The 16,539-nt window shown below is 38.5% G+C and overlaps 1 protein-coding gene and 1 long non-coding RNA gene across 12 annotated transcripts in view; one reads left to right on the forward strand and one right to left on the reverse strand.

Annotated features, from left to right (window-relative positions):
- dysf (dysferlin, limb girdle muscular dystrophy 2B (autosomal recessive)) overlaps positions 1–12,987 on the forward strand; it is a 71,195-nt gene extending 58,208 nt beyond the window's left edge. For all 11 annotated transcript variants that reach the window (XM_027134375.2, XM_027134380.2, XM_027134382.2 and 8 more), the window contains 12 exons: positions 1,762–1,853; positions 2,382–2,552; positions 3,050–3,192; positions 4,516–4,655; positions 4,973–5,061; positions 5,154–5,249; positions 5,507–5,648; positions 8,116–8,215; positions 8,903–9,075; positions 10,031–10,140; positions 10,292–10,439; positions 11,110–12,987. In XM_027134375.2, coding sequence (XP_026990176.2) covers positions 1,762–1,853; positions 2,382–2,552; positions 3,050–3,192; positions 4,516–4,655; positions 4,973–5,061; positions 5,154–5,249; positions 5,507–5,648; positions 8,116–8,215; positions 8,903–9,075; positions 10,031–10,140; positions 10,292–10,439; positions 11,110–11,169 — 1,464 coding nt within the window. In that variant the 3' untranslated portion in view covers positions 11,170–12,987. The remainder of the gene's footprint in view (positions 1–1,761; positions 1,854–2,381; positions 2,553–3,049; positions 3,193–4,515; positions 4,656–4,972; positions 5,062–5,153; positions 5,250–5,506; positions 5,649–8,115; positions 8,216–8,902; positions 9,076–10,030; positions 10,141–10,291; positions 10,440–11,109) is intronic.
- Positions 12,988–13,173: 186 nt separating this feature from the next.
- Positions 13,174–14,209, reverse strand: LOC113635134. The gene is made up of 3 exons (XR_003438760.2): positions 14,050–14,209; positions 13,828–13,962; positions 13,174–13,571 (listed from the first exon to the last, which is right to left on the reverse strand). It is a non-coding gene; the product is annotated as an uncharacterized LOC113635134 (long non-coding RNA).
- Positions 14,210–16,539: the final 2,330 nt, after the last annotated feature.

Here is a 16,539-nt window from a genome sequence, read left to right on the forward strand (position 1 = left end):
GTTTACTCTGACCTTTTTAAACCCGGCCAATAAGATGAGCCTTTATATATGACTTAACAAAGATGTGACTCACTAGTTACACAGTCTGTATTGAATTTTGGGGTTAGGAATCCTCTTGAAGAGGATATCAACCTTTTTTTTTTTCTATCCTAAAACTGCTCTGGAATTGGTTGTCATGGCTGTATTTAGAGACATTAAGAACTGGTTAGAACTGTGAATAATCTATCTTTTAAAGCACAGCTTGAGGACATACAGTAGCACCACTTCAACATAGCCCAAAACACACATCATATGTAGGCACCCTTACAATTATAAACACTGGAAATGTTCCAGTTTTTTATTTTTCTTTACAGCTCAGTCTATTGTACAGTTCAGAAAATCTTTAAAGATTATACAGAACGTAGATGGAGAAATTGAGAAGAAACAAAGATGAACAGTGACACGAAACACCTGGCACTAGATTTATGTCCACACACCTGACAAGAACACATCTTTGCAAATCAAACTACCTTGATTAATGTGGCTCAAAGAGATCAGTAATTCAGATGTCAGTAACTAGGTGTACTTACAATAATCCTTAAAGCCTGGTAAAGTCATTTGGTGCAAATGCATTTTCAGATACAAACGGGTCATGGCTGAGACTAAACACATGAGTCTAAACAGTTCAACTAATACTTAAACATTACTTTAGTTTCTGCTTTATGGTATTTACTTTGGCATCTATGTCCTCATTTCAGTACTGTTAATAAGTTTGTAAGAAACATCAACAGATTTAACAAGCATTATATATTGTGCATTTTTCTTTGAAACACCATTTACAGTAACATTACACTGTGCTAGCTGGATATGCCAGATTTGAGCTTTTAGAAATATCCGACACGCTTTCACACAATGAATTAGATGTAGATGTAAAAGTCCTTGGCATTGTCTGATAAAATGTAATCTGGATATGGAGCTGCTGAAAGTTTTGTGCATCTATTTCAGTATAATTCACAATACTGCAAAACAGCTGGAAAGATCAGCGATAAGCTTCTCAATAACTGATTAATGAATTATAACTGATACTCGCCAAATAACACAACTGCTATTTGCCAAACGCATAATGCATTTGGGTTATAAATACCATTGTTATTAAAGATACACTATCTTGGATGGTTAATTAGAGGGAAAGTAATATTTGAGAGAAACATGATAGTTCTGTGAGAAAACCATCAGCTGTGTGTAATTTATCAGATTTGCTGTAATACTAAAGTTATATTAAAACATTAGGGTTTCTGAAAGAATCTATAAGTTTCATGCTTCCTTACAGGCTATAGGCTGAACAGTATACTCTCTCCACTGACCTGGACACAGACGCTCTCACTTTGTGAGTCATTAGTTATGAACACAATCTGAAGAGGTTTTGTCATTACTTACTCAGGTCAAGAGTTATGATATGGAACATTTCACACACACACACACACACACACACACACACACACACACACACACACACACACACACACACACACACACACACACACACACACACACACACACACACACACACACACACACACACACACACACACACACACACACACGAGCCTCCTCTGAACCCTACAATTATTGTCGAGGTTTGATGATTTTTCCACACTTTTTGCTGCTGTATGTTCTGGACATTGATGGATATGTTACGGTGTGTGTGTGTGTCTGTGTTTGTGTGTTACTGCATACACTTTAATGGATCCCTTTTCTCTCTCTCACTTCCTCTATGCACAGTGTGACCCATACATCAAAATCACATTAGGAAAGAAATCAGTAAACGATCATGACAACTACATACCCTGCACCTTGAACCCAGTTTTTGGAAAGTAAGTCTCTCTCTCTCTCTCTCTCTCTCTCTCTCTCTCTCTCTCTCTCTCTCTCTCTCTTTCTCTTTCTCTCTTTCCCTCTCTCTCTAGCGCACACACACACACACACACACACACACACACACACACACACACACACACACACACACACACACACACACACACACACACACACACACACACACTCACTTACTTTCTCCCTTTTTCCTATTTGTCCTGCCTGCAAAGTATTTTCCTTGGTCAATGTACAGTAGTATCTCAGAAGGTAATTTAAGTTTGGTCACCAGCAGGGGTCGCTATACTCTTAGCAATATTCACATCGCTATTTCTGTAATACCTTACACACTAATAATTTAAAACCCATATTGATGCAAACCAAATAATGGCACAACATGGTGATGTTCTCAATTAAAATATTCCACTAGATTAGAACATGACTGAAGAACTGATTAAACCCTCATTCTCATCAAGAGCGGTGAGAGTCAGGAATCGCGGTGTAGGATTAATACCATTTACCTTTTCTCTCAGGATGTATGAACTGACATGCTCCCTGCCCCTGGAGAAAGACCTAAGGATCATGCTGTATGATTATGACATGCTATCTAAAGATGAAAAGATTGGTGAGACCATCATTGACTTGGAGAACCGCTTCCTTTCACGTTACAGTGCCTGCTGTGGCCTTCCGCAGTCCTACTGTGTGTAAGGAGTGCACACACACACACACACACACACACACACACACACACACACACACACACACACACACACACACACACACACACACACACACACGGGAGTATGTTTATTCTCTAATCCTGACCTTAAATTGACACAATAATTCATGCAGCTAATTAATACTTTGCTACGTCTAAACCCCACATTGTTACCTCAGTAACCCCAGAAGGAACCTTTTGGTTCTTTTAGTTTTTTTTTAGTAAAAGTGACACTGTTTTCTTGTGTCAGCTGCCAAATGTCTAAACTGCCGGATATTCCAGTTAGTGTTGTGATATTTGGTTCCCACTCCTCACATACTGTAGGTCTGAGAAAAAAGTAACAAAAAACTTAACCTGTCTTACTTCAGCTACTGTAGTGTTCAGCATTTACAGTGTTTCAATATTTCCCTGTCCAACAGTATTGTATTTGTATATTTATGAACATCTCATCAGAACAGTATAATATGCCTGTCCCTGACCCAGATCCGGTGTGAACCAGTGGAGAGATCAGCTGAAACCCACCGAGCTGCTCCATCGTCTCTGTCAAAGGAGAAACTACAAGCTGCCTGTCTACAAGCATGACAGAGTGATTTTCAGAGGCCATGAGTACACCACTGCAGACCTGGGTCAGTACACACATACACACTCATATAGACATCACAAAATTTTTAATTTGTAACAATGTGTGTGTGTGTGTGAGGATAAGAAAAGAGGGTCTTTTCTTTGGAGCCACTGAGTGTATTAGTCAAAAGTAAAAACGAATCAACGCAGCAGTCCAACTCAAACACTGTGTGATATACGAAACCTGCATGAATGTACAACATCAGTGGCATGGACATTTTTCAACAGAATTTATATCCTTCATCCTATAGTGATCCCACATCCTTCATTGCAGAAACGCACCTGAGAGAAGCTTGCAGTTATCGTTCCACTTATTTCCCTACAATCCCCTCCTGTGTTCCGACTTTCCTCATTTTTTTCTGTCCGAAACTCCAAATACAATAATCAACAAATAAAGCCAAACCATGGTTTTCTGCCTTTCCTTTGCTATTGAGGTGAGGCACACAGTCAGGGAGACTAAGGGCTCCAGCAGCCATCTTTCCAAGGTCAGCTCCAGATTTACAGTGCGCTAGTGCACAAGCCTGACAAAGCCAAGGTCAACACTGTGGTGGGCTTCTCCAGCACTCTCCATCCTCCAGCTCCCGTTTCACCACCAAAGAATACTACCTCGCTTTGTTTCCCTCCACGTAACCATAGTGACTCATGTTAAAACGATTGTCAGGTGGCCTTTTGTGGACTTCCAGCTTCTTCATGGTCAACTGTATGCCTCCGATCCTCTCGTGTTTCTATTCTCTCCACACCCTGACCATATTTCCCACAGGGATGTGACACAGGGTCTGAGCCTGTAAACTCAGCAGAGGAGAATGCTTTTTTCCTCTCTTTCTGTCTCTCATTCTTAGTCTCTCTGTCTTGGAAGAGGAAAATCTTCCCTTAGATCAACACAGAAATCATTGGGTCATCCAGAGAACTGAAAAGGATAAACTCTTCAGACCATAGAAATGAAATGCTTCATGAATTTACTTTACAGTCTTGCTTTTCCCTCCTCCCTTTTCCCAATGTCTCATTGATGACTTTATAAAGATGTGTTTCAATTGCCCACTTCAGCTCAAATATGAGGGTCAAGTCCTGATTTTTTTTTTTTTACACAAAAACAATATTGCGGTGAATATTGTGCTTACTGCACATCACTTTTAAAGTATTAGGTTTAAAAGAAAAAAAAAAATCAAAACAGAAAAAGGCATTTGGCTGGAGCAATTTCCTGGTATGCTGAACAAATACACATTCTGAACATTCCGGAAATCACTTACATGCATGCGTTCATTACACATATACACCATAATATTGATGCAATGATGATGGATCTGTCTGTCGTTCCGTTTCTTCTGTAGATGAGGCAAAGCCAGTAAACCCTCACCTTGGGCCATTGGAGGAGCGGCTGGCTCTGCTGGTGTTGAGGAGACAAGGCCTTGTGCTTGAACACGTGGAGACCAGGCCTCTATATAGCCCCCTGCAGCCTGAAATAGAACAGGTATCACCCATTTTGTTTTCTTTGTAAAATAGTGCAACAGTACAACATTTTGTAATTATAAGGGTTATTCTTTTGGCAAAAATGCCCGAATAAAGTGTAAGAAGCTTCACATTTATGTTTGCTTAAAAGTATCAGTTCTATATGATTTTATCTTATTGTGGAGCAAAACTCTTAAACATATTAGAAACACTTTAACAACCTGATTCCAAGGTACCAAATTAAATTAAAGTACCAAATTGTATATGCACCTCTCATATTGGAATGTTGCGTATTTTTATATTATAATCTGACTGGCATGTTTTTATACTTTTATTCAGGGAAGGTTACAGCTGTGGGTAGATATTTTCCCTAAATCTATGGGCCCCCCAGGAACACCTTTCAACATCACTCCACGCAAAGCGAAGAAGTAAGATCCAAGAAGCAAGTTTTCAAACTTTACAGTATGAAATATTATTTTGTCCATTTACAGGAATATTTTTTTATTATTCTCTTCTCCAGGTTCTTTCTCCGCTGCATCATATGGAACACGAGTGATGTGATACTCGATGATGTCAGCGTCACAGGCGAGAAGATGAGTGACATTTATGTGAAAGGGTACATTTATCTTGATGTTCTAATGACGTTGTTAAGCCTGTGGAGAAGTGTAATTTTGCTAGCTATTGTTTCCTATGCCACACATTGTCTTGTTTGTTTGCTGCCAACGTGACTAATAGTAGCAGTAAGGTGCTAAAGATACTGAATTTCGGAAACAAACACAGTTGCAGGGCAACAGGAGCTATCTGTCAAATCTAATGACATTGTCACAGTGAACATCATGTGGTGTAACTGTGGATTTTGTTTATCGCTTGCAGATGGATGCATGGACACGAGGGGAACAAGCAGAAGACGGATGTGCATTATCGCTCACTGGGTGGCGAGGGCAACTTTAACTGGAGGTTCCTCTTTCCCTTCCATTACTTACCTGCTGAACAACTCTGTACTGTTGACAAAAAGGTGAGTTTCAACAACACCCATGTATGTCTGGAGGTGAATATACAGTACACCGTAGTCCATGCACAAAGCAAGCTATTATTATTTCTTTATTATTTTTTCAGTACCTTTAGTAAAAAAAATTGTCTTTGTCAATTGGCCAACATAATGCAGGCAAAATAACTTTCCATCAGCTTCCCTAACTGGTGTCAGCTGTCTGATTGAGGGTAGAACTGAAAGCTAATCTCCAGGCCTGATCAAGTCATTCGGCTTCAGTAAGGCTCTCTGGGCAAATCCACAAGCCCTAAGTGATCTTTAAAGCTGCCACAGAAAGCCTTTACGTGATGGAAATCCTCGGAGCAGACAAGTACAAGAGAACAAATCGTCTCAGACTTCATAAATTGGCTGCCTGCTCTCTTCATACTGTAACAAGGTACAAGAAGAATCGTCAAAGCATGTTTGCCATGCATCCCAGCCAAACCTGGTTCAGGGAAAACAGCTGTGATAGACAGGGCACTTAGAGTGAGGTTTTGGCAAGAAACAGATCAGTTATGGTAAGATTTAAGATAGCGGTTGTACCCATTACACCCAGAGTGGGCAATTATGTCAGCTGTCAGTAGATAGATCCACTTTTGGCTCAGGGTTTTCTGGAGTACGCTCCAATTGAAGCGATACATTACGAAAGTCATTTGTGCGCATTAAAAGGAGAGTGATAGATTACGTGTGAGGGTTTGTTTTGATTGGCCGTTGCATGGTTGTCAGGTGGACAGACAGGGCTTGTTTACGGGTGCAGGGCGTGACTTCATTATCCCTACAGTGCTGCTGCTCACATCAACCGCTGCTACTGTACAGCGTCTGTGCTGTCACACCGATGGCATCCTGTCTGGCGGCCGGGTGTAGAAATGGGGTTGTAGTGACACTCTCTCCAAGCTAGTTTGTCATGCTATTCTCTCTCCTGCTCTCACTTTAGCTCTGTCTCTCACTCCATGTCAAATTCTCTCCTTCTCACATTCTCTCCATCATTTACTCCTTCACTCTCAAGCTCTATCTGTTTACATCTGCCTCTGTTTGTTTTCTTCACTTTCTCCAATTTCCCTCTCACTACATTCACTACATTTACATGCATTGATCATGAATTGAAATGAAAGACACCAGCTTTAAGGATTATATATTTATAGCATTAATAATATCATCTTATATCTTCAGTTTATTTCTGAGCAAATCTAAGAAAAAAGCTTACCTGTGTGTTTGGATTAAAAACAATTAAACAAACTTCAGGGGGAAAAAAAGGGCATTCTGTTCATTTTTTACAATCTCTCTCAATTTATCAGTTAAGTTTAATCTGTGAACTAGCTGAAAAGAAATTTGTAGAGGTTATATATTGTAGGACAGAATATAGAAGACTAAAGAATTCAATTAATGCAGTAAAATATTTTTTACTTAGTAGAAGAATTGAAATAAAGAGCACCAGTGTGTAGGTACAGCTGTGTATGATTTAAAAGACAAAGGTAAAGGCTTTGGAGGAAGATGTGTATATAGGACGATTTTGCATATATTCAGTGTTCCTGATAGCTAATGGTGTCAAAGAGGGGAACTAAGAAGAACGAATGAAAACGTTCAGATTCTAAGGCGTACATAAGTAATTAATTACGGGAAGAAGTTTCCATACATTTCCTACTTGCCTACTTTCATACTTGCTCATTCTCAGTCTCATTGGATCAGTATGCGCGAGGGTTTTATTAATCCATGTACAGAGACATGGTTTTTATTATGTCCTTTTTCGGTGGCAAGGTGGTTTTAGATGTGCCTTTATTATCAGAAGTGACAAAATAATTAAAATAATAGAGAGCTAAGTAACATCAGATCAAAAGTGCTTTTCTTTTGCTGAATGTGATATCGATTATCTTAAATAACTTTGCCCACACTTTGTCTTTATAACTGCTTCCAAACTCTTCCATACCCTCTGAGCAGCTTTTAGATCCTTTCAGTTCTCATGTTTGTAACCTTCAACCCCCTTTTTTTTTCTCATATCTGTTGTAAGTAAAGCAAATGTCTTGCACATGCAGGGCTTCAGACCAGGTCTGGATACAGAGTGGGTTGTTTTCTGTTGGGCTTTTTCTCTGTATGTTTTGAATAATTTTCAGAAAATGAAATGCATGAGCATTTATTTTGTTAATGTGCCACTTCTCGAATAACATAGATCATTTATATTCAAGCAACCATTTCCCAATTTTCCAAGAAGCTTTAATTCAGCGGAGAGCTTTTACTTCTTTATGTTATTACTAACCTTATAGTAACTACATACTGACTTAGTTACTATTAATTAGTGACTACTAAAAGAAATCTGAATATTGAGTCACTCTTGTAGATTTGTTTTTAGATTTCCTGTTTTGAGTTTCTGAAGCGCATGTAAACACAGTGAAAAAATGATGATATTTGAAGCTTACTTTCTACATATGTTATACATGTAAAATTCTCTTTGTGTGTGCAGGAGCACTTCTGGAGTTTGGATAAGGCAGCAACAAAGATTCCTCCTAAAATAACCATTCAGATTTGGGACAATGACAAGTTCTCCTTTGACGATTACCTTGGTATGAACACACAAAGAGCAGAAATTTTTAGTCATACCTCCAATTCAGCGAGTTCATCAGTGGTGTTAACCTTCCCCAAACCACAAACCTTTTCGCCTGCACCATTTCTCAGCCTTGACATGACAGCAGAACAAGAAGAAAAACACTGCATAAAACAGGACCACACTGATAGAATCCTTATGTTTAAGCTTACTGTATGTACAAGTGTGTCTTGTTGTGCACGTGTGTATGTATATATGTGTGTGTATATATTTCACAATTAGTTTGTTGCATATGTCTGGGCCCCAGTTTGAACCTGTATAACTTGTAGTCTTTGTCCCTGAGGCTATACCACACACAGTGGACCCCTGCACAAATGCATCATTCATCTTCACGACCACTGTTATTATTACTTTTATTTAAACTTATTTCCAGCATATCAGCACATTCAGGGAAAATAAGAGTTATGGCTTTAGGAGCATGGCTCCCAAAAGAATGCTGTTCTCTGAATTATGGAGTATGTATGTATAAGTTTAAACAATATTTCATATAGCCACAGTGTTAAATTTACATTTTTACAGACTCTGACAAATTGTCCACTTTAGGGTGGCAGTGTATAAAACTGCCAAAAATCTTTCTCTAAAGGGGATGGTTAAAAAAACACAAGCAAAGAGACAGCATCTTTTTCGTTTGGTCTGTCTTTTTCAGGTTGTTTGGAAATGGATCTGAACCACATGCTGAAGCCAGCGAAATCTCCCGAGAAATGTGGTCTGGAGCTGCTCTCTCAGTCCCAGGACAAGCTGGTGTCTCTGTTTGAACAAAAGACAGTCAAGGGCTGGTGGCCTTGTGTGTGTGACAGACAGGGAGAGAAGATCTTAGCTGTGAGTGACATCTAACACACACAAACATCTTGTAGCAATTCACAAAATATGTATATGTATAGTGTTTGTAGTGTATGACAAATTACCATGAACAAGACTTCTGACAAGGCTTCTTTTCATTCGACCCTTAAATTTAATGATAATGGAGGTATAAGGTCAGTTATTGGGGTGTCAGTAAACATTTTCCTTCCTTCCTTCCTTCCTTCTTCATTTGAGAATTCTACTCCACACAGATAGTAACCTGAGCTCAGAATTGTACCAGCTCTAAAAACTGTAAATATGTATCTGTAAAATATATTTCTGTAGAATTTACAAATATTTGAGGCTAACTTATTTGTCAGTTTTATCTCAGTATTGTTTGTCTTTTCCGATTATGTTCTGTTTTAATGCTTATTCTGAGTTTGTGTTACCAAACTAATCGGTAATCAGTTACCAGACCTAGACAGATTCATCCTGACATATAAAGTGGACATTGCTGTTGGGTATAAAATGCATGGGGGTTATACACTGAAGGCAAATTTAAACAAAGATAATCCATAATTAGAAACAAGGCAAAGCAGCAAGGGTCAAAACCAGGAAGTATAATGAAACACAGAACTTGGGGAAAAAAAAGGCTCAGAAATGAATTTACTCAGAGCACAATAAAACACAGCACTAAAAAGAAACAGGATGGTATAAAGAGAAAAATCAAGAAGTAACTCTTAACAGGTGGACAAAATCAGTTAACAAACTAAAAACAGGGTGACAGAGACAGGACCAAAACAGTAACCAAAACAGAAGCATACGGTGCTTGTCACTGTCACAGGTGAAGGAGAAAGTGTGACAACCCAAGACCCTAATTGTTAGAGTGTAATAAAATACATTTTTAAATTTGAAGTTATATTCAACAAGTACCCTTAGACTTATGACAAGTTAGTTTTGGTAAATGTGCAAATGTGTGTAATTTATCCCTCAGGGTAAGGTTGAGATGACGCTGGAGATCGTTTCGGAACAGGAACAGGATGAGAGACCTGCAGGTCTGGGCAGAGAAGAGCCCAACATGAACCCTCGTCTGGAAGAGCCACAGTAAGTCAGTTCTTCCTGTTTGTTCCCAAAACACTACGTATACAGTATAAGTCTTTAAGATCATTTAGACTTGATTACCTTGGGTACAGATGAGTGAAATATGAAGATAAATGAATACAGTGATATCATTCTTCTCATTATCTCTGTGCAGGCGTCCTGAAACCTCATTTCTGTGGTTCTCCTCTCCATATAAAACCCTGAGGTTCATACTGTGGAGGAGGTTTAAATGGTTAATTCTGGGAATGATCATCCTGTTCTTCATCCTGCTCTTCCTGGGAGTCTTTCTCTACTCTTTCCCTGTAAGCTGTGTGTATGATTCTATGTGAATTTGTGTGTGGGGTGGGTATCGTTTCTGGGTGGGAATATTATAGATCAAAGGATGGATGTAGAGTGTGAATAGTTTGTATCTCTCTGATCATATTTCAAGAATGTGGGGACCATTCTTTAATATTGCACCTGGGTCAAATATTTCTCTCGTTCTTACACACACACACACACACACACACACACACACACACACACACACACACACACACACACACACTCACAATAAAAGCTTCTTTACTTGACTTGAATTGACACACACACACACACACACACACACACACACACAAGCTCATTGATGATAAGTGCACTATAGTCACACATTGTTTCTGTTAAAAAGGACTGATTTTACTTATTCCTTAGGCAGTTCTGGAAAATGTTTCGGTTGCTGATTTTACCGTTAGAATTAGGTTATGTCTCTTTTGCGTGAATCACTCAATATGGTCTGATGCCTGGAAATTTGTAATTATTCACATGACTCAGTTTGTATGAAGGTTGCAAATGCTAGGGTTAAGATCATAGACAGAGTAAGCCTTCATATTCTTCCGAACAACATTAACTGCAATCCAACCATATAACCTCACTCGTTAAAATTTGCATAATCATTGGATTTGAATGACATGTTTTTATTTCTGCATCTTTCAGAACTATGCTGCTATGAAGATGGTCGGGCCCTTCAGTGGACTAGGAAATGGGAAACAATAAGCGGGGGAATTTGAGAAGACTCTGAAATGAATCTCAACATCCTAGCACCTTATACTGCTATGCCAAATACATCTCGGCTTTCAAACTGCCCCATCGTATATTTCTTGGGTTCCTGTGGCATAATCAAGTCATATCACCTGGGCCATTGTGTATGAGCACACAGATACCCATGCTGCTCCTACAGATCTGTCTTCAACTTGAATAGAGATCAAGCTGCAAGAGGATTGCATTGTAACCTGATGTTAGACAGAGATAAGCATTTAAAATGATGTGAGTTTGTGCCTCGGATCCAGCCATCTATGCATGTAGAAATGTCTTGTAACTTGTTTGTTAACTCTGAGCTCCATGGCCTTGTCAGTGACCTAATGCTGAACTCCATCTGAATTCTGTGTTATTCCCCATGTATACTTTTATCTCTCTCGCTCTGATTTAAACACTTCTTCATTCTGTCTGTAAAAGCCTGGTCTTTTCACAGCTAGCCATGACTTTTTTCTGCCTTAACACAGAGAAAAAGAGACAGAATTGCCTTTTCTCCTCCTGTGTCTTTATCCCTCACTCACCCATGTACCCACCCTTTTTGCTTTCAACATGAACTGATGCTTTAGGTTAAAGCCTGGATTAGTCCTGTGATCTTGTAAGGTCTGAAGCAACCTGCTTGTTAGCCGAGCTCCAGCTGTCAGCAGCCGTATGTTTGTCTGATAACAAATATCAAATAACTACCAAAATCTCCACAGAAACCCCTCACTAAATGGACATTTTGTCTTTAGCTGTAAGCTAGTTATATGTCTGTTTGTTTATGTGTTTGACTGTCTGACTGAGACACAGAAAAATTAAGAGTTCAACTGTTAAAAAGCAAAAATAATGTAATGGCTGTGATTGCCTGTGTATTTGAATGAGCTTAGAATCACATGTGTGCATCTGGCAAGGTCAGGACTACTTTAAAGGACTCATAAAAAGGCAATCAGCGTGATAAAACATACTGACAGAAGTAGGTTATGTGCTATGTTCCCTACTGTGTTGAGTGAAACACAAGCTCAGGGGTTGAAGCACGGCCACTGGAAGGGTCAATCAGATCATAGTGCAGGGCTCCACTGTGCTGCGCCTATTACATAAGTCTGACCTTTGTGTGCTTTGAGGGCTTAGCAGTGAGTTTATCCTATAGTTAAAATTACACAGTGTCACTCTGAACAGGAGATTCAAGAGAACCAGACTAATCCCTGTGAATTTTCACAGATTTCCTGGAGTGTGCCCAAAAAAATGTATATTACTAATATTACTAATTCTCACTCTAAAGATTGAGAGTGCTTTAAAATTATGACAAGGACAAGGTACTTGGGAAGGACAAGGAACCAATAATTTAAAAGACAAAAATGTTTGTTTTGGGTTTGTTAGTTTCTCCTCTGTAGTCAAAATCAGTAAATCTGTTCTATACCTGTACTAAAGTTGTAAAATCTAAGTCCCAACATACTTGAAATGGCTCATTTTTCAGAACTACTGTTAATATTCATAGACATTGTCCATGTAATTGAGGGTTACAAAATGCCCAAAGAATGACTAGCTATTATGTCAATGTAATGCCTTGCTTATGTTACACAACATGACAATCTGGTCTGTTACTATTTCTGTGAATACAATACTGCTGTTACTTTGAATACAACATGCTGCACTATATCTAATCTAATAATGAATGTGTTGGGAATATGTTGGCTTTAATCCCTTATAGGGATATGATCACTGTGCCTAAAATTGTATGTGCATCCATTTTCAGAAAATATATGGTTACAACATAGCAATATACCAGTAAAATATATATAAATATATGCTTACTAATGTCTTTTGTTGCATCAATACCTACATTAAATCTTCCTAAAATGGCGTACGTATGCATGAAGCACATTCCACATATTTAGGGATTTCTAAATGAAGCTGCTTTGAAGGAGCATGTGTATGGATTCTAAGCTTAAATGATCAACCTTTTGTGAAAATGAAAACATGAAAATCCAATTTATAGTTGCTTTGGCATTATTGGTTTTATGTGTTCAAAATAACCTTATACCACAGTCCATGCATACCTTAGGATTAAACTCTCAAATAAGATACAGGCAAGAAACCATGTAGTCGTTTGCCCAGCTAGAAACTTAGCCACATTGTCGTTAGCTTAGTCCTGGAATCTTGCTGAGTAGTGTAGACCTGGAGTGTGTGGATGGGGTTAGCTTTATAAAAACACATTAACCAGCAGGAACTCGAGAAAGGTGTGGCACATGAACAGAGAGTTCGGGTTGTGCCATGTGGAATGGACCTCCACCAGACCCTGTCTCACTGCCGTCGCCTTGCTGACGCTTCAAATGTGCTGGCCTGCCTTGAAATAAAAGCAGGAATTTAATCGAGTGTGAATCATGGCCCTGTAAAAGTGAGTGAGAAAGAGAGAGAGAGAGAGAGAGAGAGAGAGAGAGAGAGAGAGAGAGAGAGAGAGGGTGGAAAAACAAAATAGAAGCTTATTCTTACAAGCATGTGATCTATTTCTACGATACTTGGAGCAACTGTCAGCCACATCACTATTAAGGTGAAATTTGGTAAGGATTCAAAGCGTTCTCAACTGGATCTGTGAAATCATTCAAAGAATTCCACAATTCCATTATTCTAAATTATGTATAGTACCTCACAGGATGAATGGCAAAGTAACCCAGTCAAATGACATCATCGTGACATCATGAAGTGCACTGTTTAAAGATGGGCAGAAAAAGGAAAGCCCCTGTATTGCTGATGACGATAACAGCGAGACTGACAATGCACCTGTACAATGATGAGGCCAAAATTCATTTTGCATTACAGCCCGCCAAAAGCAATGCAAGACATTATTTTCTTGACTTTTCTCATTACCTTGCTTTGATGATCACTGTTCATATTACTCCATTTCAATAATACTAGCTAAATAAATCTAGCTGAACTATTTTTTCCGTAACATATAAGAACAAGCAGCTCAGTTGTGGCTGCTAAATAGAAATTAGCCAGTTAAAGCATCATTATAAGAATTAGTTTTAATTCTTAGTTTAAGAATTAGTTTAAGAATTTTAGAATTAGTTTAAGAATTATTATTAATAATTCATAGTTTAAGAATTAGTTTTAATTCTTAAAACTAATAAGAATTAAAGACTACACTCACCAAGTGGCTTGCTTCCATAGGATTTTGTTTATATGAACATTATGTTCCAGAGGGCTTAGACCCATGCATGAACACTACGAAAGGATACAAGAAGACAGACAACAAACTGTTGTTGTTGTTAGTTGTTATTTTTACCACAATGCAACCTTTATGAGTATAATCTGATCTTGTATAACTGCAGGGAAAACACCGTTAGATTCAGTTTTTAAAAGGAATGATGAGGTATTGTGATTAAATGTTACAACAGCATGGACATCTTTTCCAACTCTTTTTTCAAATACATTTATTCCACTTTTTGCCAGATTTACCCCAGTGTCAATATTCCCAAGTCCTAAGAACGAATGATGCTGTGCTGCAATCTATTCTTTATTTGTACTTCTATTGTTGTCATCAAACTCTACCCTAAGGAGTGTAAATTCATAGAAAAGGAAGAATTTGGTGATTAGGATTTCTCTTTTCTCTAGGTGAGGATTCACTTGTGATTATGAAAAATGCTAACATGCTAATCTAACCCTTTTGCCAACGAAGGTGTGATGCTCTTACAAAAAAACCTGAAAAATTCAGGTGTGTGTCCATGCATTGTATTCTGCCATGGATTTCCAGGGTGTACAGATATACCTCACCTTTTGCCTAGTGCTCTGGGGAAAGTCTCCAGATACACTGTGACCACAACGAGGATAAAGCCATTACTAAAGATGACATTTTAGAGCAGTGATAGTAAATCCATCCACAAATGATCTTAACACAAAACATATTGAAATGATTGTTACATTGTAACTAACATGTAATAAGCTTAAACAGTGGCATCTGCTTCAATATGTGCTTTTAAATACGTCTTTTTAGTTTGTGGAGGAAATATAACAACATAATAAATCATGGTGCTGAATGTGACTCAATACCAGCGGGCCACAACACTCTGTCTCTGACTCACTGTAACCTGGTTACAATGGAGGGAAACATTTATATTACAGCTCCCAGTGCGACCAGTAACACAGTGATATAATCGGCACCTACTAGCCTTTGCTTAGATTGCACCACATCTTGGCAAACTTTTATACAAAGTTATTGCTGTCCAACAGCTCAAATACAACCCACCGGTCTGCACTAAAAAGTCATAATTGTGGGTTTACAGTCCGTGAAATGAAACCCTGTTTGGATGATTTGATATATACAGTGGAAAAGTGCTATATGTAGAAGGGTGGGGTGTGTACGCTATATATGTACTTTAATGTGATGTAATTGGTGTGGACCACGATGTATTATAGTATCACTGAGATCAATCAGCTGCAGTTCACTAGTGAAAATTCCAACAATTCCATTGTAAGTTTTAGTTGCTTTATCATGATTTGTTTAAAGGAACCATATTGTTCATAGTTTTTAGAACACTCTGTGCAACGTCTGTACAGCACGTTTTCCAATAGAAAGTGGAACATTTAAAGAGCCATCTTAAATCAATTGCAAACTGATTTGCTGTATCCACGGCTTTATAAAACTCTCTGATCTGTTCACCAGTCTTATAAGGCATTGTTGGTGGAATAATTTCCTGGTGAAAAGGTTTTAATAAAAAATGATCCCTCTAAAGGAACGATTCCTTATGGCACAATTTTATCAAAGGATGTAGTTTAATGGAAAATTGATATTAGATGGCCTGAGCTAGCCTGACTATAGTAAGCTGTATTTACAAAGAAATTGAGGATGAGAGATAGTCCGATGTACTGACCTATTTTAGAAATTGTCCAGTCAGCATGTCTCTATATAATTGTATTTTGATGGCCTTAGAGTTTTCCTTAATTGCTACCTTTCCATCTCTCTCTCTCTCTCTCTCTCTCTCTCTCTCTCTCTCTCTCTCTCTCTCTCTCTCTCTCTCTCTCTCTCTCTCTCTCTCTCTCTCTTTCTCTCTCTCTTTCTCCATTTCTTACTTTGTGTAGGTAATGAATGTGTGTGTGTGTGTGTGTGTGTGTGTGTGTGTGTGTGTGTGTGTGTGTGTGTGTGTGTGTGTGTGTGTGTGTGTGTGTGTGTGTGTTCCTTGTGTTTAGCTTGGGTATGTTATTTCAGCCTGGCTGAACTTCCTGTGCTACTTGACCATTGTCCACTGAGTACTGAAGATTGGAGGCTAGAGTCATGCCTAACCTGGACTCTCATAATTCCTACAGTATACAGGAAAAGGGATCAGATCTCCTATTTTATTGACAGAATACATTTGACAA

The sequence above is a fragment of the Tachysurus fulvidraco genome, chromosome 1 (genome assembly GCF_022655615.1).
Source record: "Tachysurus fulvidraco isolate hzauxx_2018 chromosome 1, HZAU_PFXX_2.0, whole genome shotgun sequence".
In the NCBI taxonomy this organism is placed as follows: Eukaryota; Metazoa; Chordata; class Actinopteri; order Siluriformes; family Bagridae; genus Tachysurus; species Tachysurus fulvidraco.